Raw genomic sequence first — 25,491 nt, forward strand, 5'->3', positions numbered from 1 at the left:
AACATGAAGATGATTAAATACATTTGAGTACAACCAATTGAAGGGTATCGCATACTAAACTATTAAAATCGTGCCTTCAAGAACACTTAATGACATAGACAGTTGCTCAAAATATGACAGGACGTGAAGCAGAAACAAAAAGGCTAGCAAGTAGTATTAAAATATGATACTACTTTTATTAGAAACAAGTCTGTAAGCACAGGAATAAAACTAAATGAAATACCTCAAGGTGTTCATGGTCATTTAGCCGTATCTCTGGGTACTGGGATTACTAGTGATTTTTTTAAATCTCTTTCCCATCTATTATATAAGAAGCATTTAAATTTTGGAAAAGTCATTGAATTGCAGGATAAAAATTGCATGTTAAAGAGGGCAGCAGAAGCAGTGCCCACTAGAGCGCTGAGGCCCTGGGGCTTCACGCAGGACTTCTGTGCTCTTCTGTACACAGAGAGCGGCATGTACTGAGAAGGAACAAATAAGGTACCTCATTCTCTAGGGGGCAGCATAGATTCATGCACTTGGGATCCAGGGCCTAGCTTTTTGTCACGTCACCAGCCTCTCTCCCTAAAGACTTTCAACCTCTTATCAGGGATTCTTCTTTGGAAAGATTTCCTCAAATGGCCTGCCAAATCCTAGCCAGTGGTCCTTTAAAAATTCCTTAGTTACACACGCGCGCGCACACACACACGTGCACACACATACGCACACGCGTGCACACACACAGCCCTTTCTAGGTATATAGTGGAGCCATGACATTGTGAAGGTTTCTGGTTCTGAAATACCATAATCTTATGACTCATATTTAACTCTTTAATAGTCTTCAAATTGTTATCTCATCATTTGAACTGTGGTATAAACACCATATCAACAGGAACTGGCTTCCAGTTGAAGGCCTTAAACCACTGAAGGCAATCATGCAGACCTTTAAGATTATTTCATTGCATGAAAGTGGCTCACAGATCTTTTCGGTTGCAGTATGACTGTCCTTAATCTGAAAACAAGTCAACTTAACTGTGCAGTAGGTGACATGCCTTCCTCCCCTCAAGTCATGATGGTGTTAAGATGAAGTATTAGTATCACAGTTTTGCCAAACTAGATGTGAACTATGCAGCTATTTTCATGTCCGGGACTGAGGTTTTATATGCATCGTTTATTTGTTTGTATTATTTTTTAATGTTTATTTATTTATTTATTTTGAGAAAGAGAGAGAGACACTGGGAGGGGCAAAGAGAGAGAAGCAGAGAGAGAATCCCAAACAGGCCATGCCATTTAGCTCTGCTGTAAGTGCAGAGCCCGATGTTGGGGCTCAATCCCACAGACCATGAGATCATGACCTGAGCCGAAATCAAGAGTCAAATGCTTAACTGACTGAGCCACCCAGGTGCCCCTCCCTTGTTTGTTTTTAGTTGAGTAAGTACAGATGGCACCTAATAAACTCTTCATGCCATGGTATCTTGAGGTTGTTGATTTATTAAGTTTGGTAGGTGTGGACATTCCACATTCTGCCCAACCTCCCCACATTCCATAGCACAATTCTCAGGGAATGTTAAAATGGCATTTGCCTGTTTACCTTCCCTTTTGATGGATGAAGATCCTTTCTGAGAGGTAAACACCGGCATTATTCAGGAGTGCAGTTTAGACTTTGTTGATATTTTTCAGGAAAATGTATTTTTAACACTCCTTCAAAATTAAGCAGCAAAAATAAACACCATGTGCTTTTCTTTTGAAATGTATTAACTATAACCGTCACACCCCTGGTTGATACAAGTTGATCCTGCTTTCTTCTAAAACTAAGGATTAATTTTACAACGGTGTTGAGAGTCTGGAGATGTGGGCGCATGGAATGGGATGGTGAATTGATATGCTTTTTCTCCCACTCGACTGATTATTGTGTTCACTGACCATTTGACTGTCTCTTCCTAATTCTGCTCCACTTTGTGTGGAGTGTTTGGAAGGGCCCACATACCAGGACTAGTTAAAGGGCCAGAGCCCGGACAACAAATGGGCAGGTGCTTCCGCTACGCCCAGGTAGTGGCTGGGCCAGAAGGCACAAGCAACCAAAGCCTGGGCACATGAAGTGGCTGCAGTCTAGAGACAGATCAAGAAGGCAGCCCAGGGCCAAGTGATGTGTTAGGGGTGATTGTGAGAGTGGGAGCCACAGTCCAACACAGACCAGAAGTCTCCACGGTAGAATATGGACCCCACATTGAGCCATAGGTCTTCTGCAGCCATTTTCCCAGGGAAATACCCACGTTCAAGGGTAGAGAACTTCGGAACTGCCTTCAGCCACACTGGTGTCAGCCCTGTGAGGGATTCAGCTGACCGGAAAAGATCTAGAAAGTCAGGCAGCCCCTTGATACCCCTGAGGGATTTCTCTGGAAAGATGGGAAAGCCAACACAAAAGAGGCAAAGGCCAGGGAGTGGATCCGGTTTTCCTATCACTAGTTCCTGGGTTTTGTTGGGTCTTTTGACACACTCTGAAATTGATCCTTTGTGTATTTCATCATTTAGCTAAATGGCATGGCATGCCATAAGAAAGGGAGTCTGAGTTGGTTTAGACCAAATTATATGACCTAGGGAAGAGGGCAGAGGATTGGGTGGCACAACTCCTGATCTCACAGTCATGCGCTGTCGTTCCTATCTCCGCCATTTCATTGTACTTACCTAAACCGCCCATCTGTGATGGTGATTGGTTGGGGAGAGTTTCTTCCTCAACTTTACTTTTTTTCTTTTTCTTTTTAAGTGTCGTGAATTTATTTTTTTGAAGGCTTATCCTTGCCCTGCCCAGGCAAAATGCAACAGAAGAGAAAATGAAGAGAAAAGAGCTAGCCCTCCCCAAATGGAACTTTGGGGAGAGAAAAATACATGAAACATAAATATATTTTTGTCATCTAAAGCATTACATAATCAATTCTAGATTGTGTGGTATTAGTAAGCAAGATGCATTTTGAAAAATTTGGCAAGTTAGTGAATATGTAGGTGGGGAAAGTCTATCTGTAAATGTGCATGAATTCTGCACAGGATATGAATCTCTGCTTTCACTGAATAATCAGTTCTTAAACTTCTGAAAGAGCAGAGCAGCTTGAAATCCTGAAGTCTGTGATTGCAGGAAGTATCAATTATCCACTAAGGTTCAAGTAAATTTAAACCTCCATTCTTTTGTTTCAATTAAGAGGATCAGCATTTTTCCCTTTTAGCGGCAGAATACTGAGGTCTCAAGAGAACAGATTTTGGGGGGAAAAGCAATAACGATAAAAATTGTTCTTACAGTTAACACTTAGTGGGGATTTATTGTGTCCTCGACACTTTTTAAGCCCTTTAGATGTATCATTTCATTTAATCCAGCCAACAGTCTTACTGAGGTATATACCGTTAATATGCCTATTTCACAATTAAGGAAGCAGACAAATTAGAACGGATTCATAACTTTCCCAGGTCACTAAGCTGGTCATTGTCCGAGCCAGCGAAATCAAAACCATGAAGAGCTGTGATGGGGTGGTTAATAAAACCTATGATTCTAGCAAATCTTATTTTGCTAAATTCTGAAAAACCCAGTGTTTCTGGAAAGCTTAGAAACTCTGTGGAGACGATGATCACTGATACCCTAGAGATGTTACTCTGTTTCATTTTCTTCTAGGAGAAAGACTTTAGTAGTTGAAATTACTAAAGCTGACTGCTTTAGTAAGGCACTTGCAAAGACTCGATCTGGTTAACAGTAAAGCCATTTGTTGCAACCGTGTCAACAACTTTGGCTCTCATAAGGATTTAATGAATCGGGGAATGGAATTTAGGAAAGCAAACAATCCAGGGAAAACCGCTTATTTTTCTAAAACAGCAAAACAAAAATGGATTCCTTTCCAGTCTAGTTGCTACAAATGTTTGCTGGAGTCTTAAAAATTCTTAGAGTACATGATTATCATTTAGAACAAAAAGGTGATTAATGAGTACTTCTTTTAAAATTTTTTAGGGTCCTGTCATTGTGATGTTAGTTGTTTAGATAGAAAAAGTATTCTGGGATATATTTAGGTAGAAAATTATTCTGTGATGTATTTCCTGGTAAAATTATATTGAGCTGACATTCAGCAACATTTACTTTTAAAGTTGTTTAGGGGTGCCTGGATGGCTCAGTCAGTTAAGCATCTGACTTTGGCTCACATCATAATCTTGCGGTTTGTGAGTTCAAGCCCCACATCAGGCTGTGCTGACAGCTCTGAGGCTGGAGCCTGCTTCAGATTCTGTATCTCCCTCTGTCTCTGCCCCTGCCCCACTCACTCACACTGTCTCTGTCTTTCTCAAAAATAGATAAACATCTAAAAATTGTAAATAAAGGTGTTTATTAAAATATATAATCTACCAGAAATAAGTAGGATCACCAGATAGTGAAATCAATTTAATATTCAGTCTTATTAGTCTGTTTAAAAGAATTACTGGATTTTAAATATTTTTCACAAAATCCTTTATTACTTAGGAATATCATGAAGCTATGATTAAAGGCTGTAAATATCAGTAAGCTTGAAAGCATCCTATGTTAAATGTTCAGGGTCATATTTTTTTCTCGTAAAATTCTAGCATCCTTACTATTTGTTCTTGACCTTTATTGTCTGTAGACTCAAGTTCATGGGGGGGGCATGATTTCCATAATTGCCATGGAAATGACACATTGAGTGTCTGCTGCTAATATAAGCTTGGAAGTCAAATGATTTCAGCATTTGACAGTATATGTCAATGTATTAATGGTATGTAGGGAAAAAATAGCCATTCATATGTCTAACCAATCAGGAGATGCAGTAATGGATAAAGTTATATGGCACTGGAAACTAATTTCTTCATAAACATTCTAAGTGCATAGAAAGAATTGTATGCTCAGTTGCAACCATTAACTTATCAAAGAATTGGATCTAAACACCTCAGGAAATGTGCAGAGGGCAATGCTGTCTAAAAGTCTTCAGGAATCACTGGTGGACTATTGCTTCAAAACGTGCAGTCAGTGAAAAAGTACGAGTTGGGGCTTACATCTAGGGGCAGTTTGGGGCAGTCGGTCATGGCAGCCAGAATCACAAGCACAAGGATTGTCAGACTGAGCACAGCCATGGACTTGAGAGAGGGAAAGGTGGCTTGCCTTTCATGATGCATCACCCCTGCCCAAGGCTCTAGCAGAATTTGAGAGCAGGAGTGATTCCCCACCCTATTCTCACCCCATCCCCACCACCCAGCGGCTCCCATACTCCATAGCTCTGGACCTTGTGGGATAAAAATAGAAGGAGAGAAAGACAAGTTGTTACGCTCCTGAAGATTTTGCAACGTTCAGAAAAGGAGAGTGGGATTAAATCTACCCAAAGAAGAGTCAGGGCTTTCACTAGCCTCCAATTCTCGTTTTATTGTCACAAGTAAAACCCAAGGAGTGACAACTGAGTTAAGTAGCATTAAATTCTAATTCGATCTCTTGTGGTAGAAATGCTGTAAAAGTGTCAAGAGGGACACGTTAATTCCTTTTAGCACGTTCCACAACCTTTGATATTCAACCACCTCACCTCCTCGAGCTCGTAGCTAATAAAGGAGGTTGTATAAACACTGGTGTTGTCTTTACACTCCCTTACAATTCCAGAGACCATCTCCATCTAACACGCTGGGGTCAAGGGAGACACCAGTGATTAACAGAAACGCTAATAATTTCATTCAGGTCTCATTTTGAAAACTTGCCCTTTCAGGTGGAATTTAGTAGATTCAGTTTGTAAGCTAAGAAAGGAAGTTGGCCAGGAAAACTAGAGGAAGGTGAAGCAGAGACGTGGAGCTAGCCAAGACGTGAAATAATGTTATTTCATATTATTATTATTTCATATACATTATCCAGTGGGTCAGAAATTGTCATTAGTTCTTTCCTTTTTTCCAAAGAGAATTGGCGGAGAAGGAGGAACATTTTAAAACTGAACGCAGGCCTCCTAATTCCTCTGTATGAGAACCCACAGCCCACACAGAAATTTAAGAGATGTGTTAGTGAGGAACTTAGTCCCTGAGCTTCTGAGCTCTAAGGATGGTAGACAGTCCAGCCAGGGGGTTACCTCAGCACAGAGCAAGTAAATAAATCATTTGGTAAAAGCCATTAGAGAGTAAAGGTTAATGGAAAGTCATAAATCAACCCGTCTGTCTATGTATGGTTTTGCTAGAATATAGGAACAAGTCAAAAGCTTTGAAATATTTCCTTAACTATGTATGATTTGAAGAAGAGGACTATGAAGTAGTGAACCAGTTTCTATTCTTATAGCAAAATGAGATAAAAATACGATATGGATTTAATTGCCAATTTACTTATTCAATTTTACACAGTTGGCTTGTTGTTTTTAGAACATCGTGAAACTTCACTTCATGGCCCAATAAAACTAAAATGTAATGGGCTACAGCTTTTCCGTTTGTTGATTTTTCTCCTTCGAACATCTTTGATTTTCCATCCTTTGAACAAAATTTTAAAGAATGCCTTAAATGTCATTCAAGTAAGCCTGTTCCCCTGTCCCCTCCCCTACCTGTCTTTAAAGCCATTTCTAAAGCGAATCAATCCTGACAGAACCTAATGGTAGCTATGAGCACATTTCTTAAAAGTGTTAGAACCTCTTTCTTGGCAGCTTCTAATCCACAGTGTGGCCATCCCATCATTGGTAGATTGTTTCTTTTTAGCATAACCCCCCTCTCCCACCCCTACTTCATCTAAGAAGAAGGCTGGTGCACAGCCACACAATGACAGGCTCATGTGGCATCAGAAATTTCCTGGCAGTTGTCATCTCCCTTCCATTCCACGTCACAGGTATCTCTCCGCCATCGGCCATGAAAGTTCACCTCAAGACATCACCCCGACCATCTTCATGTAGAGCTGCTGTTGATCGAATGCGTGGCACGTGCCAATGTTCCTCCTTTTTTCTTTCATATATCAGAAAAAAAGAAAGAGTTTAATTTTTCTCATCAGAAAGAGTTCTAAATTTCTATTCTACCTTAATAAAAGCACCCCTCCCTCACCACCTCTTTCTAAGAGCCACTGCTGCCCTAAATATCTTCTCTTGAAACTTGCTACCTCTATTGCCTGCCATCATTTTATGGGCAGGTTCCAGGTACAAAAACAAGTTTATACCACAACCAAATCTTTCAAAAACGTATGACAAAAACAATTACTTTGCTCTTGCCAGATTGCATTTGTGAATTTTAATATGTCTGGAACATTTTCACAGTATTTAAATGTTCATGTCAAATGTTTGCCACTGTTCTTCAAGGCAGTAGCCATACACCCAGGCATTTTCCCCCTCACATGGTCTTCTTGGTATCTTACTAGTATGAGCCTGTCAATTTCAAACTTCCCTTGATTGAGCAAATGGACCTCCCATACAAATGGACAGGTTGCGGTTCTTTCTTAGGGTTTTGCCCAAAGCAAAACCATTTGGATGTGCTTTTAGATATACACCCTGTTCTTATAGAGCGTGCACTTGAAAATCTGACATCCAACATGGAGAGAAGGAAGAAACACAACCATTCATTTACATCCTCCCAAGACCAGGTCCTACCAGTGTGCATGGATTGCCCGGATGAAGTACATACACTTCATTTCAAACATGGCAAACTTTCCCAGTGCGATTGACAGCCTCCTTGGAACTTCATTTCACACTTTCCTGACTTGGGAATGGTTATTTTGAGTAGCACCTCTTAGTAACCTAACTTCTTAATGCCTGGGCAAGAGGTTAAATATCTCACTTATCTACATGTTGGGCCCCCATGAACAGCTACTTCATTCAAAGCCCTTCAAGGGTTTATCAAAATCTCACCATGTTTAGCATTCCAGAGGAAACATCCAGGTTGCTGGTGGTTGGGACTCACCTTTGGTTTTCTCATCAAAGCTGATCATTGTGATAAATACAATGTCAAAATAACAACAAAGAAATAGGCTATACTCTGGTAAACAAAATGTATCTAGAATGAACAACAGAAAGGAAAAAAAGTGGGTTCTATGGTAGCCCTATCTGAGTTCCCAGTTCATAGAATTCCAGGAAGAAGCAACAGTTTAATCACTGCCATTATACACATCATATGGTAAAATTTACCAGGAATTTCTTGTGCATTAAATGTTTTACAAGCAGCCATATTCCCGTATTAAGTGCTATGGTACTTTCTATTCTCACAAACAGTAGTTACAGGATCTTCAAAAAGCCCTGTGTATGTTAACATTTAGTAAGTTAGGTTCTAGTTAGATTAATGTCAGGTAATATTAAAGAAAATGTCTTAAAGTTTAGGAAAGTTGCATGACATGAATCACAGAATCCCTGACAAAAGAAAGTAAATGTGTCTTAAAGCTGTCAGAATTGAAACCCTTATCAAGCCATGAAAAGAAAGTTCACCGCCCCCCATATCTAAAGCTGCAGTTTATGTTAGAGAGATAAGGAAGAAGGCACGTGATCACTTATGAGCAAGGTTGTTTATCTCATATTATTGAGAGTCATAGAAGCTAAAAACCAACTCGGTTATCTTAACAGTGGCAAACTGTTTATATGACCTAGAAGGCTACTAGTGGAGAACATAAAACACACTGCAAAATATGACTTGGAATAATTATTACTTAGTATAAGCAAGTGCTTATGATCAGTTAATTTTTAAAAGAATATGAAACTATAAAACTTAATAAAGAGTATAGAAGAGATCTATTTGCTAATTCACGTTCATAAATAAGAAAAAGACTGAAAGGAAATATATTATTATAGTAATAAATATGGCTTGATTTAAAGCCATTTGATCTTTTTAATCTTTTCCCAAAGAAGTTACCCTCTATTGTTTGCATATGTGTGTATGTACATATATGTAAGTATATGTGTCCATATGGTATGTATATATTTATGTACATCATAACCAGACAAAATGGATTTTTAGATTATAAGTTGCCTAAGAATTAAGATTTAAAGCTAAAGGCTTATAAATTCCCCAAGAACTTTATGAAAGCCCTATATATAACTAGATAGGTAGCTTGATCTATATGAAACATCAGAGAGAAAAAATAATGGAGCAACATATTAAAAGGAGACAAGAGCTGTCCTGTGGGTGTTACCATCTCTGGAGTGCCCAGAATGGCCATGTGCGTCAACCATTGGCTTCAACATCATCAGGACTAGATTTGAACAATGCAGTGTGATCCCAGGAGAGGACCTCTTCCGTGTGTGTGTGTGTGTGTGTGTGTGTGTGTGTGTGTGTGTGTAAGACAACTGCCTAGACCTGCTAACACCATACAGGCTGTGAGGGATGGGAAGAAGAAGAATCTTGCATATAAAGTAAACACAGAGCTTATGAGATTGTCAGATGCTAAAGCAATTTGGACAGAACTACTGGGTTAGTGTTTTCCCTTGATCTTCTTTGTTCAAATAAGTCCATTTGATCAGGAGACCCCTACCACTCATCGTAATAGGATTCCAAGTAAAGTTACAAAGGTATGAAAAGTAACAAAAATGCATTTCTTAATAATTTCAGATAAAAATGTATCTGCAACAAAGAAATGCATTTTATTGATAAGGCCATAGTAAGTCTTCCAATAAGGTGTTTTTAAGTAGATATTTTCCAATATTGTGGTTCAGTTGTTGCTGTGAAAATAAGCCCTCTGTTATTGCCATTCTCATGCCCAAGCCATTTATCTAATGGCCAAATGCTATGCGGGGCAAAGCATGCATGAATAACTAGGGTTGTATACACTTTCGAAGAAATAGATCAGCTTTTTGATGTTTTGGGTCATGATGCCAACGTTGGGGAGGAAGGAAATGGGAGCAAATTGTCGTTTGCCCAGTAAACCAGGGCAACTGGGGATCTGGAGCCAGCAGACCTCAGTGGGCACTGAGGCGGCGCCCAGGCTGATTAGGTAGCGGTATGTGCATGTCTGCACAGGAAGGGAGGAATCTGATACCTTTCCAATCCTGATGTGTTTACTTCTAAGCGTGAGGATCTGTGTGTGGTTGGACAGCTCCCGCAACCAAATCAGCTGGGGTACTAATCCGAGATGCAGGTTCCAAAGGCCTCATCTCTGCAGGTGTCGGCCTGGCCAGGTGATTCATGACACGTTAAGTTTGTCCAGCCAGGTGTTCACCGGGTCCAGTAGGACGCAAAGGTAGCCCTCAACACCCATCCTCTTTGGGTCCAACCCCCCTTTCCCTCCCTCCTCTAAGGATGGGATTTTGAGACTGCTTGAGAAGCTAGTGGAAGACAGTACATTTGTTTCTCTCTTTATTGTTTACTCTTCCTCCTGGAAGAGGGAACCTGTGTTTCCAGCGTTTAGCAGTTCTCTTGTTCCCTGTAATCATGCTTGGTGCTTAGTAGGTGCTTCATGCAGATTCAGATGAGCCAAAGGAAGCCAGGTAAGAGAATAACTAATTACCACGCCCACTCTGACCCCCAGCAACATCAGCAGAATTGTAGGATAAATCGTGTGGAGGTAGAATGCCCAGGCAAATAACCTGCAAAGCCCCTCTGACGGGCCACCCCCACCTCAAGATTTGACGGGGTCAGAGCTCGACTATGCAATGTTTCTGTTTCTGTAAAAACATGTCTCCTTGCAGGGCTGGTTGCCATTTTTCTTTCCAAAGGGAGCCGGTGCCCTGGCTTTTGTGGGCCCTCGTGACCCATCCCACGCAGGTCAGTTACTTTCTCTTCCTGGTTCCCTTTGTTGTGCTCCTGCTTCCAAAATTCAAAGCAAATTGGAAGCATTAAAAAGGCTTCATTCCCTTTCATCAAAGGGGTCTAGCATTTTCGGGCATTAAAAAAAAGAAGTCAATCATGTAACTTTCCCTTGGCTGCATCAAGAAACGGTTCTCTTGAAATTCAAAGTGAGCTCCATTTATTTTCCAATTAATTGTATTTCCAGATCTAAAAAGAAGATTGTAAAAAAGAAAAAGAAAAAGAAATCCCTCTGTTTACCTTACCAACCCCAAGCGCTGAGTCAGCCATGAAGTGCTTTTTGTTCTTTTCTCCCCTAATTGCCATACCTCCAAGAAGCTGGTCTTAACATGCCATCGATCATCCAAATGGCCAATCAAATGCTGGCTCTTTCAGCCCAGCACATCGCTGCGCGCCACAGTGACATACATTCATTTCCGGTGGAGGCAGCTGCTAGAGACCCACATGTGTTTGAACCGTGTGGCCTCCCTATATAATTCAGGAAATGAGGTTACTCTATCTGTGACAAACATCATGTTCACACGGTTTGGGGGGCAGCCAGCTCGATGTGGGGCTCGGCAGGAGTTGCCCTAGGGTGAGTACCCACCATACTGTCCTCACACTCACTAATGCCCCAGCTCACTGCACCTGTCGGTCACTTTCATCATACCTGTCACCTGAGAACGTATGCCTCATCCTATGTGTGCTGGACACGTCTAAAGGTAATCTAACCCGAGATTAGTAAACCACAGTTTTTTAGACAGAGGGCCATTTATAACAGCAGGGCCCCTTGGTTGATTACCACTCAGCTCCCCTGAAGCCGAAGAATTGATGCCTATCTTTTGATGATGCTTCTTTTTCTTCAGTGGTAAAATCTGGCCCCACTTCTGGTTGTTACTCAACTTGTATTCATTTCTTGCACATAATCTCTGCTGGACCAAGTTCAAACAGGACCAGACTGATGGAGAAAGGGCGCTTTGGTCAGTGTGGAGTGTGCATTCGCTTAGATCAAGGGAAGGAATGCCCAAGCCAGCCCAGCATCAGAACAGACTACAAGCCCGTGGTGAGGTTTTGTTATTTTGCATATGGTTAACCATCTTGGAGGTCGTAAAGTGAGGCCTCTGTCCTCCGGTGCAGCAGCTGGGTTTACACAGTATTTCCAGATTGTTTATTTTGGCCCAGAGCCAGGGCTACATCGTTTTTCCATTATGCCTGTGTGACAGATGAAGAGAGGTGGGAAGGGGGACTTCATGGGGCAGCTCTGTGATTTCCTTTTTATTTACATTAGAGGGATTTTTGAGAGTTCTGAAGATTATGAACCAGTCCAAACATAATGTCCTTGCTGCAGAGGTGGAAGGAGCCACTGCCTTTGCAGATCTCAGGCAGTCAGGCAAAGTCTATTCATGGCCTCAGTTGAGGCCACGTCGGGGGGGCATTGTGCCTGTCACTGCTCAATCTTGGATACAGATGGACTACTGGGAATTGATATTTATCATCACATTCCAACACTAAACTCCTAGTATTTGCTCGGGAGTTCCTTGGGGGGAGGGGAGGAGAAGCAGTGAGTTGGGAGACTGGACCATAATGCCTTCATTGGCCTATGTGTTCTGAGGATAGATGCATTTGGTGCTGAGTGGAGGTGTGTTTCCAAGGGCACCATAGAACTTTTCCTTTGCAGTCCTTTCCCTGAGACCCCAGCTTTCAGGGGATGCTCCCCATGTCCCTGCCCTAAGTTCTTTCAGGGAGCACTCGAGAGTTGTCAAAGAGCCACAGTTCCAACAAAATCCACAGCAAAGCCCTTGCAGGTTGGGTCAAGTGCATGTGATCTGACTTCATGTTTTACCACTAAATGAAATACTTTCTTTTGCAAATGGAGAAACAACATTAAAAAGTACCAAAAATGGGGGCGCCTGGGTGGCTTAGTCGGTTAAGCGTCCAACTTTCGCTTAGGTCATGATCTCACGGTTCGTGGGTTCGAGCCCCGCGTCGGGCTCTGTGCTGACTGCCAGCTCAGAGCCTGGAGCCTATTTCAGAGTCTGTGTCTCCCTCTCTGACCCTCCCCTGCTCGCTTTGTCTCTGTCTCTCTCTCCTAGAAATAAATAAAAATATTTTTTAAAAAAAGTACCAAAAATGATGGCAAATTCAGTCATCGAACAGCATTAATATAGCAAAAGTAGGTCACATAGATGCCTGTTGCTCCAACAGTGTTTGGGTTTCTTTACTGCATGGCTGTAGTATATAATACGTGTGACATAAATGCATTAGCTACAAGGTTGTGGCATATATTATGTGTTCCTACGGGGGCATATATGTTTGTGGCAGATGTCCCTTATCACAGTATTTCTTAAGCTTTGCTAAGTATATGAAAGCAACCTGTCACCATAGCATAGTGTTCTGCAATTAAGTGTCTAAGAAAAGCAAATACCGCTGCCTCCCCAGAGCACCCTGTGATCCTAACCCCCTGTATGAGCCCATCCTAAAGAAATCTGATTTCTAGAAATGGAAAGTTTGTTCTGGAAGGACCCTCTGCTAAGGAAAGAATTTAGCGAAACAACACATGTACAGTCAACACCAAAAGTTGCCCTTTGGGTTAATCCAGTCTTACAGATGGATTTAACATACAGCTTTCAAATCAACAAATCTTTATTGACGGTCATTATGAGCCAGGCGTGGAGCTGGGTGCTGGGGAACTAAAAATGAAAAAGATACAGTCTCTTTCAGTCTGCACACATTTCTGCTGCCTTGCAGGTTTTTCAACAGATCCTCCCAGACTTACCAAAGCATTCCCCGTGACTTAGAACACTCGAGCCCTTCTTTTCAACCCATCCCCTTAATGCCAGAGTACACACAGGGCAGGGAGAAGTGGGTGGTTATAGATTTCCACTCAATTTGGAAATTAACAGCCGGTGAGGTAGCGAAAAGGTGCTGGGCTGAGAATCAGAAAGCCTGCCTTCTAGTCTCAGGACAGTCACTTACTGGTCATATGACCTTGAGCAAGTCTTGTGACCTCTCAAACCCTCGGGATCTGTAGGCAAAATGGATTACTTCTGAGGAATGTGTGAGACAATGAAAGGCCACATGAAAATACGTGAATCCGCAGAACTCTATGCAAAGAAAGGCATGCCATTCCGATGACCGTGGGGAGAGAGTGAGGTAGGGGAAGGTCTGAGCTGCTTGCACCACTATCCAGAAAGCTTTAATAATTCAGAAAGTGGACTCAACTCAGCAGTCTCCCTATTGACCTCAGTATAGTCTTTGGTTTTTTCTCTCTACTGGCATTGTATGACCAACTATAGATGTTTGTGTTATTGGGGGCCAGCAGTATAAAAAGGACCCCCATTGGGTCTCTACCACCGCCCCTCAGAGAGAGTCTGGGAGCCCATAAGAGTCTGTCCCCACCTAGTCCCGACTCTGGTGACTCTGGACATGTCTGTAAGGAAAACCAATCTTTATTTTGCTATTGAAATAAAAAGGTCAGAGGTTGATTTTTGTTTGTTTGTGTGTTTGTTTTCCCTTTTGATCATTTCACTGCTCAAAACCAATGCCTACTTTGAGGAAGTCTTCCGCAATTATGAAAACAATTAAGGAGAGCCTTTGCCACTCCCTAAAAGTAAATAAGAAAAATGAAAAAAAAATTCAAGAACATTCCGAAACCACAGCTCCTCTTCGCCAAATGTATTGATTAATTAAAGAACAGGAGGGGCACCTGGGTGGCTCAGTCGGTTAAGTGTCCGACTTCAGCTCAGGTCATGATGTCACAATTCGGTTCGTGGGTTCAAGCCCTGCGTTGGGCTCTGTGCTGACAGCTCAGAGCCTGGAGTCTGCTTCAGATTCTGTGTCTCCCTCTCTCTCTGCCCCTCCCCAACTTGTGCTCTGCTTCTCTCTGTCCTTCCAGAATAAATAAATGTAAATAAAAAATAAGAACAGGAGCAGAAAAACCTGACTTGGTCAGCACTATCATTCCTAAAAGGCAACTGAACCGCAAAGCTAAACACTGGAAACTATAGATCCCAGTGGGAGATGAAAAATCCCAGATGTAAGAGTAGGCTGTTTCCTGCTAAGGAGCCAGCAGTCATGGGCCTCTTGGGAATTTTTGATTGAGAACATTCAGATATGGCCTTTGTTCCCACTTGGCTATTTCTGCACCTGAAAGGCACAGACAAGCCTTCTTCAGGTCTGACAGCACCCTCCTCCTTCTGTTGGTTTCTTTCATTCCCTCAACAGGGTGCTGTGTTTCCCTAGGTGCTGAGCTGTGAACGTACAAAGATAAATGAGAGCCACTCCTCTCCAGGGCGCTCTCAGCAGAGCTCCATTAGAACAGCTGGAAGAAATGGTGGAGATGTTAGGGCGGAAAACATCCAGGGGAAGTTTTCAGAAGTTTCATAGTGCCTCAGAGGCCTCCTAAAAGTTTTCCATCTTTTGGTTGAAACAGACACACACACACGCACACACACAAGCTTACCCCCTACCGTCAAACCTGCACACGCAGCAGATCTTCATGAACAAATAGTCAAACAAGGGACTCCTGACCAAGGAAAGAAAGTGTTGACCCGATGCAACAACCCAGAATGAAATGCCTCATTCGCTCTCATCACAGGCAGGCCTGCGAGAAGGGATTCTCCCCCAAGGCCATGAGCCCCATTTGGCCGTAAACAATGTGAGAGGTTAAGAGCCTGGGCTCAGTCATCAGACTGTCCAGATCCAACTCTGGCTTCTCCACTTACAGCCGTGTGAACTTGAACAAGTGACTAAATTCCAATGTCACATCTGTAAAATGGTGATAATAAGAAAGCCTGCCTCACTGGGGGTTTTTGTCAGAATCAAGTGCATGTTCCAATTCTCCTGTCCTTTGCACTGAGAAAGCTCTCTCAGAAATGCATATTGCTGCTGCTGCTGCTGCTGCTGCTGCTGCTGCTGCTGCTGAGAAAGTCCAGTTGATTGCTTCTGTCTCCCATGCCTGGTGCAGAAAAGTTACTTGATCAACACTTGCAGAAAAAAAGAAGGAAGACAGCATCGGACACACGGATGAGCCCTAACTGAAGCCTTCATTTTGATGTAGAGCACTTACTTCCTGGGTTCATGCAACCCAGAATTTTAAAACCTTTAGAGCAGAAGCATAAAACTCAGTTTTTTAGAGCAGCCAAGGAGGTAACATTAAAGAATCAACTGGCATTTGGGGTCTGGAACAAAATGCACAGCACTGACCTCTCTCGGGGAGGGGGGTTGCACAGTGACACTCAGCTCCGGAAGAATATTGCCTCACTTTGAGAAAAGCCAGAAATCCAGGTTTCCATGTGAAATAGACCAAGTCTTACAACAACTAAGTCAATTTCTAAAAAATAAAAAAAATACCTCATAGGCCAAATCACACAGCCTGCCAGTCAGATCCCAGGCTACCTTATTGCTGGGCCTGCCTTAATGGAAGGAGCCCCGAATTTGTCTCCTCCTTCTGAAATGTTCACCAGTGGGGACCAGAGACATGAGCCCCTCAAAGTCATCTCTCAGTTCCCGCTAGTTTCAAAGGCCGCTCATAGGATAGTACTTCACTTCTCATGGTTACGTTCTACAGGATCTGCCCACCTAACGAGGGCTGCATCACTTCCAAAAGGATGCTAATAATAAGTGTGGATTCTTAAAGCATGATTGTTTTGTGGCTGAAATAAGAAGAGTCTCCAAAAACTCCTAACAACTTCCTCTAGACCTGCTATTACGGCGATCTGGAAAGAGACTGATTCCACAGTTCACGTAGCTTTGTTTTGTTTGGAGGGAAAGTCTGGCATTTTACAAAAATGTGGAACACTTAACAATGAAATGACTTTTCCATAGCACTGATTATTGTACAGCAAGACACATAACCATATGTCTTTGAAATGTGACTTTAGAAATTCTCAACTAACTATATGGGGCAAACTTCCCTCCAGTCTTTCCATGTGAAGGTGACAATTTTCTACGGGCTCAGGAAGGCTTCGCTGGTTATGGCCCAGTACTTAGTGGAAACCTCAACACGAATAGGAGGTCCGGGCTCAGATTCCAGTTCGGTCGCTTACTCACTAGCAGTATGACCCTGGATAAGTCGTTTAATCTCCCGGAGCTTTTATCTCCCCATCTGCAAAATAGGGGTCAGAGCACTTCATAGGGTTATTGAAAATATTAAATAAAATAACATATGGGCCTCATCCAAACCTCTAATAGGTGTTCATGTCAGTGTTGGTTGAGTCTGAATCTGTTTCTCCTCTCACAAAGCAGCACTCTTATTTCTGACCGTGACCCCATCCTCTGGCAGTATCCTTATTAACCTTCCTTTTAAATTTGGCAGCTCTGTGCAAGACAAAGAGGGGAAAGAAAGAGCTGTAATCATTTCACATAAACTTTTGGTTTTGCGTCCAGAGTTTTATGAAAACAAAGGGTAGAGGGTTGGATGGCACCACCAAAGAGCTGGGAAGGAGGAGGGGGAAGGCTAGACTGGCACCCGGGAGCACTGACATTTCAAGGACAGTTTGGGCAAGAGTTCTGGGTCTGGGGAACTGAAAGGGAGGAATCAGAAGGAGACTAGGACTGAACGTAGCTATTCAATATAACAATACACCGCGAGGGATCAGGCTTAGCTGCGACCGTCTCCATCTCTTGCCAAATCAGGTCGTTAATGACCCTGGTTCTTTTCACTTGTGCTTACTTCTGACAGATGGCTACCTGGTCTGCCCACCCACCAACTTGCCCATCCTCGGCGATAGAGGAGAGCATGTAGGGAAGAGAGTTTGTTGGGATGAACTAAGAGTAGCTTTATAGCAATTGACCCAGTTACCTAATCCTAACCAAAGAAGGAAATGTATATTTCCGTCATACTATCATTTTTAAGAAATCTTCAAAATTTTACTGGCTCGATGTTAATCACCCTTAATAGCAAGTCAGTGAGTACTTTTCTTGGATGGTTTTGTGGTCAGTGATTATACTTGCTGTGTATTAGTTTTAGGAAAACTGTGCTTCAACCTTAAAGAACTTGTAGGCCCTGCAATAGAGCAGATCTCAAATTACTGATTTATAAAGATGTAGGCTACACTCTCTTTATTCCTTTCAGTCTGTCTCCAAAACAAGGTAGGAGGGCCTTCCGTTTAAGTGCCAGGTGCTGTTAACCCCTCCCTTTTCACAAAATGAAAATACAAGGCCTTCTGTCTTTACTGTTGTGATGTTTATGGCTATACACCTGACTGGCACATAAAATAACTAGCTCCACTATTTATCAATTATACCAGGATGAATACTTGCCAGAATAAAGAAGATATATGAGAGATTGTTGAAGGGAATGCAGTCTTTATTTCTTCACCAAATGATTTCTTGAAATCAAGGGGTTCTTAGAAGATCCATATATGCCTAAGATATTCATGCAGGGCTTCCAGAAGCCCATATACGCTCCCTGTCTTCCTGAGCATGAGCTTTAATCAGGTTTTCAGGAGGGTGAAGGACATCTACCTTGGAGCATGGTCCCTGATCAGACCCAAGTTGAGTAGCTGGGATGTGCCATTTTTCTCTGTCACCCAGGAAACTCATGGCTGCGTATATTCAAAGGGTGCTTATTAAAAATGATACTAATTCATTACAGTTTTTTCCTATGAAAATTCTATGGTTTATAACTAGGAATGAATGTGAATAGATTGTTGTAAATGAAGAGCAGTTCCCAATGTTAAATTCTTTGTTGGTTGTTGGAAAGTTTAGGGCCAAACTCTCAACCCACCTCCTGCACAAGTACTTAGTACTTCATAACATTCATTTTATGTCACTCAATATTGAGACTTGGAGAACTAAGAAATAATACCCATTTCCCCCTGCCTGGGTTTTAAACTAATTGAGAAACAGACACTGGAGATAGATAGGTGGAGATGCAAATGTCGGCTTCATTACCAATCAGGTTGAACGGGTATATTAAGTGAATGCAGCCTGGATGTGCAGAGAATTGGGCTGTTCGTATTCTATCCTGACTTAGACAGCCATGCCCACCAAGTCCCAGGCATGGCTGGGTGCCCTCACCTCCTCTGCAAGAAGCTGTGAAGTCTCTGCAGACAGACACACTCTCTCCGGAGGGAATGGCATCTCAACTCCTTCCCCCTAATGCACAATAAGATAAACCCCTCTGGCCCTGGTACCTGAAAGAGAGACTGGGGCAAGAAGCAGGAGCAGTACTCTCGGGAGATCCTTCCAGATGGGGAGGTGGAAGCCATTATCCCCAATGCTGGTCTTCTACCCTCACACTCCCTTGGCCCAGTTTCCTTAACTCTTTCACTAATTGCAGCATGTATATTTTTGTAAAGGTCTTTATATTCTTTTTGGACCAAGTTGGGCCAAATAAGTGAACTAGAGAATTTATTTTAAAATCACAAGAATCCTAATACTTGTTATGGCATGGTATGAAATAGCAAAATGCTACACAATTTAGAGTGCTTGGAGAGGAAGGGATTGCAGGAGTCTGGAAACGAGTGAATTATGTTTTTTGTGCCTTTCAGTGTTTAACTGAAAACTCTTGGTGCCTTGTGTGTCTTTAATACCAATTCTTTAAACTCTGTTTTAAAAACTCAAAGGGATATGCCCATTAATATGTCTTTCCTCAGATTAGCTACAGTTAATATCTATAAAGGAGAGAGACATTATAAAATGTTCTATCATAAACCCATTTTAGAAGAGACTATACCAAATTCTTTAAGAAAGATTCTAGAATTGATATGTCCAAGTATATATTATACCTTTCAAGAGACTCAATTGGAAAAGCAACACCCTTATTTCAATTAGGCCATTATTGTTCCAAGAATTTCTTCATTAGAATTGCTGCTGGAGGCTTCAGAAAGTATCTCAAATACCCTAAAAAATGACAGGCCTATGTCCTGTCAGGTGAATCTAGTTTTGGCACCAACCATTTGGATCTATGCTCGGTAAGTAATATACCTCTTCAAATTTGGTGACAAAAGTTTTAGTTCGTAAGATGATAAAAGAAAATATCCTGGCAAATTTTCATGATCTTGGATTTGACAGTGTTTTCTTTAATATAACAGTACAGGTAACACAAGAAAAAAAATATGTAAATTGATCTTTATTAAAATAAAAACTTACTCATCGAGAATAACTATCAACAGAATGAAGACAGACTAAGATTGGGGAGAAAATATTTGCAAATCCTATACCTGTTATATACGCAGAATATCCAGAACACATAAACAACTACAACTCAACAACAAAAATTTAAACAATCCAATTTCAAAATAAGCAAAGGACTTGACTAGACATTTCGTCAAAGAAAATATACGAATAGCCAACAAGCACATGAAAAGATGCTCTGCATCATTAGTCATTAGTAAAATGAAAATCAAAACCACAATGAGATACCAATTCACACTTACTGAGATGGCTATAGTGTTTTTAATTAAAGTAACAAATATAGAAAAGGATCTGGGGAAATTGGAGCCCTTGTACATTGCCAGTCAGTGTGCCAAGTGGTTCAGTCACAGAGGAAAACAGCTTGGTGGTTCTTCAAAGAGTTAAACATAGAAATACCATGAGCCTTCAATTCCACTCTTGGTATATGCCCAAAAGAACTGAAATCATTGACACAAACAAATACTTGTATACAGATGTTCACAGCAGCAATCTTCACAGTAGTCAAAAAGTAGAAACAACCCAAGTGTCCATCAGTGAGTAGATGGATAAACAGACTGTGGTATATCCATACAATGGAGTACTATTCATTCATAAATGGAGTACTATTCATTAATTCATATACTGCTATGTATACAGTATGGATGAAACTTGAAAGTAGGATTCTACACGAAAAAGGCCAGACATAAAGGGACTATATGGTTCCATTTATATGGGGTACCTTTAAAAAGGCAAATTCATAGACAGAAAGTAGATTTGAGACTACCTGGGGAAGGTTATAGGGAGTTTAATGGGTACAGAGTTTCTGTTTGGAGCAATAGAAGAATTTGGGAAATAGTGGTAATGGCTGCACAGCATTATGAATGCAATTAATGCCACTGAAATGTACACTTTAAAAGAGTTAAAATGCGGGGCATCTGGAGGTCTCAGTTGATTGGCTTTCTGACTTCTGCTCAGGTCATGATCTCACAATTCATGAGTTTGAGCCCCGCATCGGGCTCATTGCTGTCGGCGCAGAGCCAGCTTCACATCCTCTGTCTTCCCCCCACCTCTTCCCCACCCTCAAAAATAAATAAAACAGAAAAAACAGTTTAAAATTTATGATACCTATGACATTTTTGTTAAGCATTACATGTAAAAACATAAAACCTTATGTTTTTAGTCATTCATATAAAACTAAGCAAATTTTAGTTATAATTTACCATATTTTAAAAAGCATTCAAAATTTATAGCCGTTAACATTGTATTCAAGAAATCTAGCAGTTCCTCCTTTATTTATCTTAACAAATACCCTTTTGAAATAATGAAATGCAAATAGCTTTTATATCCAGTTAAACTATCAATAATACACAGCATTATTAAAAAAAAAAAAAAGCTAGATGATTGGCAAGCGGTGAGAGCTTTTTCTTGTGCATCTTCCTAAAGGGAAAGCCCTTGATGTGTGTAACAGGAAATAAAAAGGAAAAATGGGTCAATTTTGCTGTTCAAAGGAATGTGTAATTTGTAGTTGAGTTGTCAAATTACATAGTTGACACCCCACGCAAAGAACACCAGGTAGTTTATGTTTAGTCAACTAATGTTGATATTAACACCTAGGACATGGTGAAACCCTTTTTCATTCTTGTTGGGCACTCTTTTCCCCTTCTCTTCTTTGCACGCTGAGTTTCCTTACATAGAAGCTGTTGGTATCATGTAGGTAATGCAACACAGGGCTTTGTCATGACTCCTTTTGCATGAAAGCATTACAGACGATTGCTCATGTGCAACCCCGATTCTCTTCCAGAGCATAGGAAACTTGGAAATATGACTGTGACCGTGAAGAAGACTGTCCCCTCCCCCGAGGCCGTGCAGATTCTCTATCAGCGAATGAGATACGAGTACGAGTTCTACCACTACGTCAAAGAGCAGTTCCACCTGCTGAAACGCAAGTTTGGACTGAAGTCCCATGTCAGCAGGCCCCCCCTGAGACCCCAGTTCTTTATTCCAACCCCACTGGAAACCGAGGAGCCGATCGATGATGAGGAACAAGATGACGAGAAGTGGCTAGAAGATATTTATAAGAGGTGATGCCAGCACTGTGTTGCCTCCACTAGCTTTATCTCCCTTTTCCAGAAAGTTTTTTGTTGGGGGAAGAAAAATCCTTAAGGGACTAAATTAATGCTCAGTTGCATTAAAAAGAACGAAACATTCCCACATGTTGGGGTCATTGGGAGACACCCGGTTTTGCGGGTCTTTCTTGTTTAACTGTATTCTGGGTCTTCTGGTTCCTTGGGTCCTTCCCAGGTGCACTCGATGGCACCATCACCCTGCAGTTCATCATAACATAGCTTTTCCCCCTCTAGTGTAATGAGAGAGGAGGGGGAGAAATACTGCCCATAGCCCAATAATTTGTCATTTGTAAAATGACATCTTGTAAAGATGCTACCTCAGTGGTAGGAAACATCCAGACTTACATAATTGGGTAGAAATACAAAACCACTTCAGAGACCAGGGAGTCCACTCTAGGAGGGTCTAAGAGGAGAAGGTAAGACTGATAAGGACCTCAAAAGGGAGGCTTGTCCCTGGACCAGTGGTTTCCATCCACGTGGGTAGAATTCTGCCTCTGGTCCGTCTCAGGGGACACTTCCACCAACAGCGTACTTCTGTCTCTCAAAGAGCAAGTCAGCTTGTGCCACACCCCCAACCAGTCCGGAGCCTTGAGTACTTCTCAAGGTCAAGGTGCAAGGCAAGCTCCATTGAGACACTCCATTTCCAAGCACCATTCTGACAGGTCTGAAAGCAGCATAGCAGGGAAAAGAATTTGTTTGCTGTGTCAGGAAGAGCGTAGGCAAGACAGAGCAGCACTGGAGGCCACGTGACGTCAGAAAACAGGCACGCTTGTGTTCTTTGCACCCAACATGCACCGTCTCTCTCCCCGGCTCTGCTTTCACTGGAAACCCAGGAACCAGTTCAGCTCTGGCATTTGTCTCCCGGGCAGAAGATCTAAGCCTGACCACAGACAGTGCAGAGTCTCTAACCCCTGGCCAAGCCAGGTCCCACCGTATGGCGTCTGTCACCTTCCGGTCCCTTGAAGGGTACCTGGTTTTGGTCCAAAGGGGTGCTGAATTCTACTCAGGTGGCAGTGAAACTACAGCTCCCTTTCTTATGGAAGTAGCTCTTTCTGAGAACGCTTATTAAGACATTAAGGAGACACGAAGCAAGAGCTTCTGGTAAGAGCCTGCCTGACCAGCCTCACGAGTCGGCGTCTGGCCCCAGAGTGGTCTGCGTAGCTGTCGGGCAGATCTGTTACTTCAGATATCTCTCCTCCCCCTTCCTCTCCTGTCATCTGCCACCAATTCATGACCCCGTGGGTCTTTGGAACTGTTTTCATCTTTTAACTGCTCCCCCCAGCCCCGGATATACATAGATTTCTGGGCGGATAACATACAGCCAGCTGAGAAGCAGGGGTGCGGGGGGTGGGGTGGTAGACAGGATACATGCGACAGATTTTGTCCCCTTCACATTTTCTCCCCTAGAGCCAGCCCTTCAAGAGCACTAGCTGAGTGTGAGCTGAGAATACTTGCTAGTAAACAAGACTGACTTTACAGAAGCTACACATTTTCTACTTTTCAGAAACCAACAAGTCTCTCTAGAGTTTTTTCTTCGTTCACTAAAATTGGACGGTAGCCAAGATATAAAGCAAGTCATTGGGAACCTGTCGAATGTGCACTAGAGCTACTTTATCACGAGATGTGTTAAGAAAGCTCCACCCCACAGGAGTCCAGTGAAGGCTGGGACCACAGAGGCACAAAGTCCAGCATTTGGCCACTGGTGGGCCTCCGTTCTGCCTCAGAACACTGGGGCTGACACGTGATTAAGAAAAATGTTCTTAGAAGAGGAAATAGCCTTTGTCCTGTGTAGAGAGACCAGGGCCTTACCATTAGGCACACCTTAAGAAGCCACCCAGAGAACAGCTGTCCTATCAAAAACAAAAATAAGAACGGTGCCCAGTACGTTGTGAGCCATTTCTATGAAACTGCATATAAAGAATGATTATTAGTTTACACACTGTGCAGGCTCACTCTCTGCAAACAAAATGGAACTGGCTTCATGATCTCTGCTTTCGTCAGAACATCAGGACCCTCGGTCATTTACAAAATGTGTCGTCTTAGTGCAAGTTCACAGGAGCACTTCCACCTGTGTGTTCAAAGGCCTTTATTGTCAACAGTGATCATTATAACAGACCAACCAGAGATGCTGACCGACTCACTTGCAGGGCCTTAAAGCTATTTCGCCCCAGCAAATAGTCTCTATGTCCTTAAAATCAAGCCACTGCATCAGTTTATTGGCACACATGACAGCATTTCTTTGGCCCTGAGCCCAACACAGTTTGTACTTCATGAAATATATTGTACATTTTACATAGTTTAATTTAAAAAAAAATACATTTTAAGCTGGTTGATCTTTGACTGCCTTATTTATTATAACCTTTCAGCACATTCCAAGGTTTTAGTTACTCAGGAAGGAGTTAATTAAAATGATTTTATTTTGGTCTGATGGATGTTTTTTAAAAGGAAAATTATTATTATGAACCTTCAGCCTACTCTCCTTGAGTGCCGTAAAAGTGCTTGTAAATCTTTTTTTTTTAAAGAGAGAAACAAATGGTGTTTGACATTGATGGAAATTCAAAAATATATATGGAACTGAAACATTAGCTTAGCTAAAATAAAAGCAATCTGTGTTTGAGATGAAGTGTTCCTTAACTTATTCATTATCCATATAAATAAATGAATATAAATAAGTTGAGATTTTTTTTCCCATTTTGTTGATAGCTAGAAATAATAAAAGTGCCTGCAGTTCTTCACAGCACCCTCTGCCTTTTTAATCGGCCAAACTTCTTCCTTCAAGATGTGATTTTTAGACAGAGGGTTTTTTTTTTTAATCTATAAACTCTAGTCATATTGTAATTGATGACACCAAAAAGCTGGCAGAGAAAATGAGCTAGGCGTTCATACATCTAGTTGCATGGACATAATCCTGAGCAGCTGACCTTGCCTCCATGTGCACTGACTGCTTGGTTGGCGCCGGGGGCGGGGTGTTGTCGGCATGGTCAGAACCCTTCACTCCCCAAGGCGGGCATCTGCTGCCAGGGTGCTGAGGCACAGGCGGGGAAGGCTGGGCCACACCATGCCTCTTAGCATGTACGCTGATCTCTTTCTCAGACACGTAGAGCCTCAAAACCTGGGTGATTCTCCCCTCCCGAGCCAGCAGTTTTGATCCAGAAACACTTCCCCTGAGAAATGTCACAGCTGCAGAGAACCAGCAAGTCCTCCCTGCTTTCTAGCTATTGGACACCCCATGCCGACTACTGTGGCTGTTTTGTAAAAGGAAAGAACCGGAGTCTTGGGATTGAGGGAAAGGAAACTCTATTTTGGTGATAACATGCTTTACTTTAAGTAAGAGCCTGGGGTATTTTTTAATCTTTATTTTTTTTTTTATTTTTAAACATTTATTTATTATTGAGAAGCAGAGACAGCCTGAACAGGGGAGGGGCAGAGAGAAGGGGAGGCACAGAATCTGAAGTGGGCTCCAGGCTCTGAGCTGTCATCACAGAGCCTGACGCAGGGCTCGAATCTGCAAACTGCGAGATCATGACCTGAGCCGAAGTCGGACGCTTAACCCACTGAGCCACCCAGTTGCCCCTTTAATGTT

General features: G+C 42.1%; 1 protein-coding gene across 2 annotated transcripts in view; it reads left to right on the forward strand.

Moving 5' to 3' along the window:
- The window catches only part of UST (uronyl 2-sulfotransferase), a 302,745-nt gene extending 278,845 nt beyond the window's left edge, over positions 1-23,900 (forward strand). Inside the window, exons 8-9 of one of the 2 annotated variants that reach the window (XM_039240940.1) lie at positions 21,584-21,863; positions 23,316-23,900. In XM_039240940.1, the coding sequence (XP_039096871.1) occupies positions 21,584-21,863; positions 23,316-23,379 (344 nt within the window). In that variant the 3' untranslated portion in view covers positions 23,380-23,900. Of the gene's footprint in view, positions 1-21,583 lie in introns of both variants that reach the window. The other variant, XM_039240941.1, reaches the window with a different exon arrangement.
- Positions 23,901-25,491: the final 1,591 nt, after the last annotated feature.

Source organism: Hyaena hyaena, unplaced genomic scaffold (genome assembly GCF_003009895.1).
Source record: "Hyaena hyaena isolate Hyena2069 unplaced genomic scaffold, ASM300989v1 scaffold_184, whole genome shotgun sequence".
NCBI classification, from domain to species: Eukaryota; Metazoa; Chordata; class Mammalia; order Carnivora; family Hyaenidae; genus Hyaena; species Hyaena hyaena.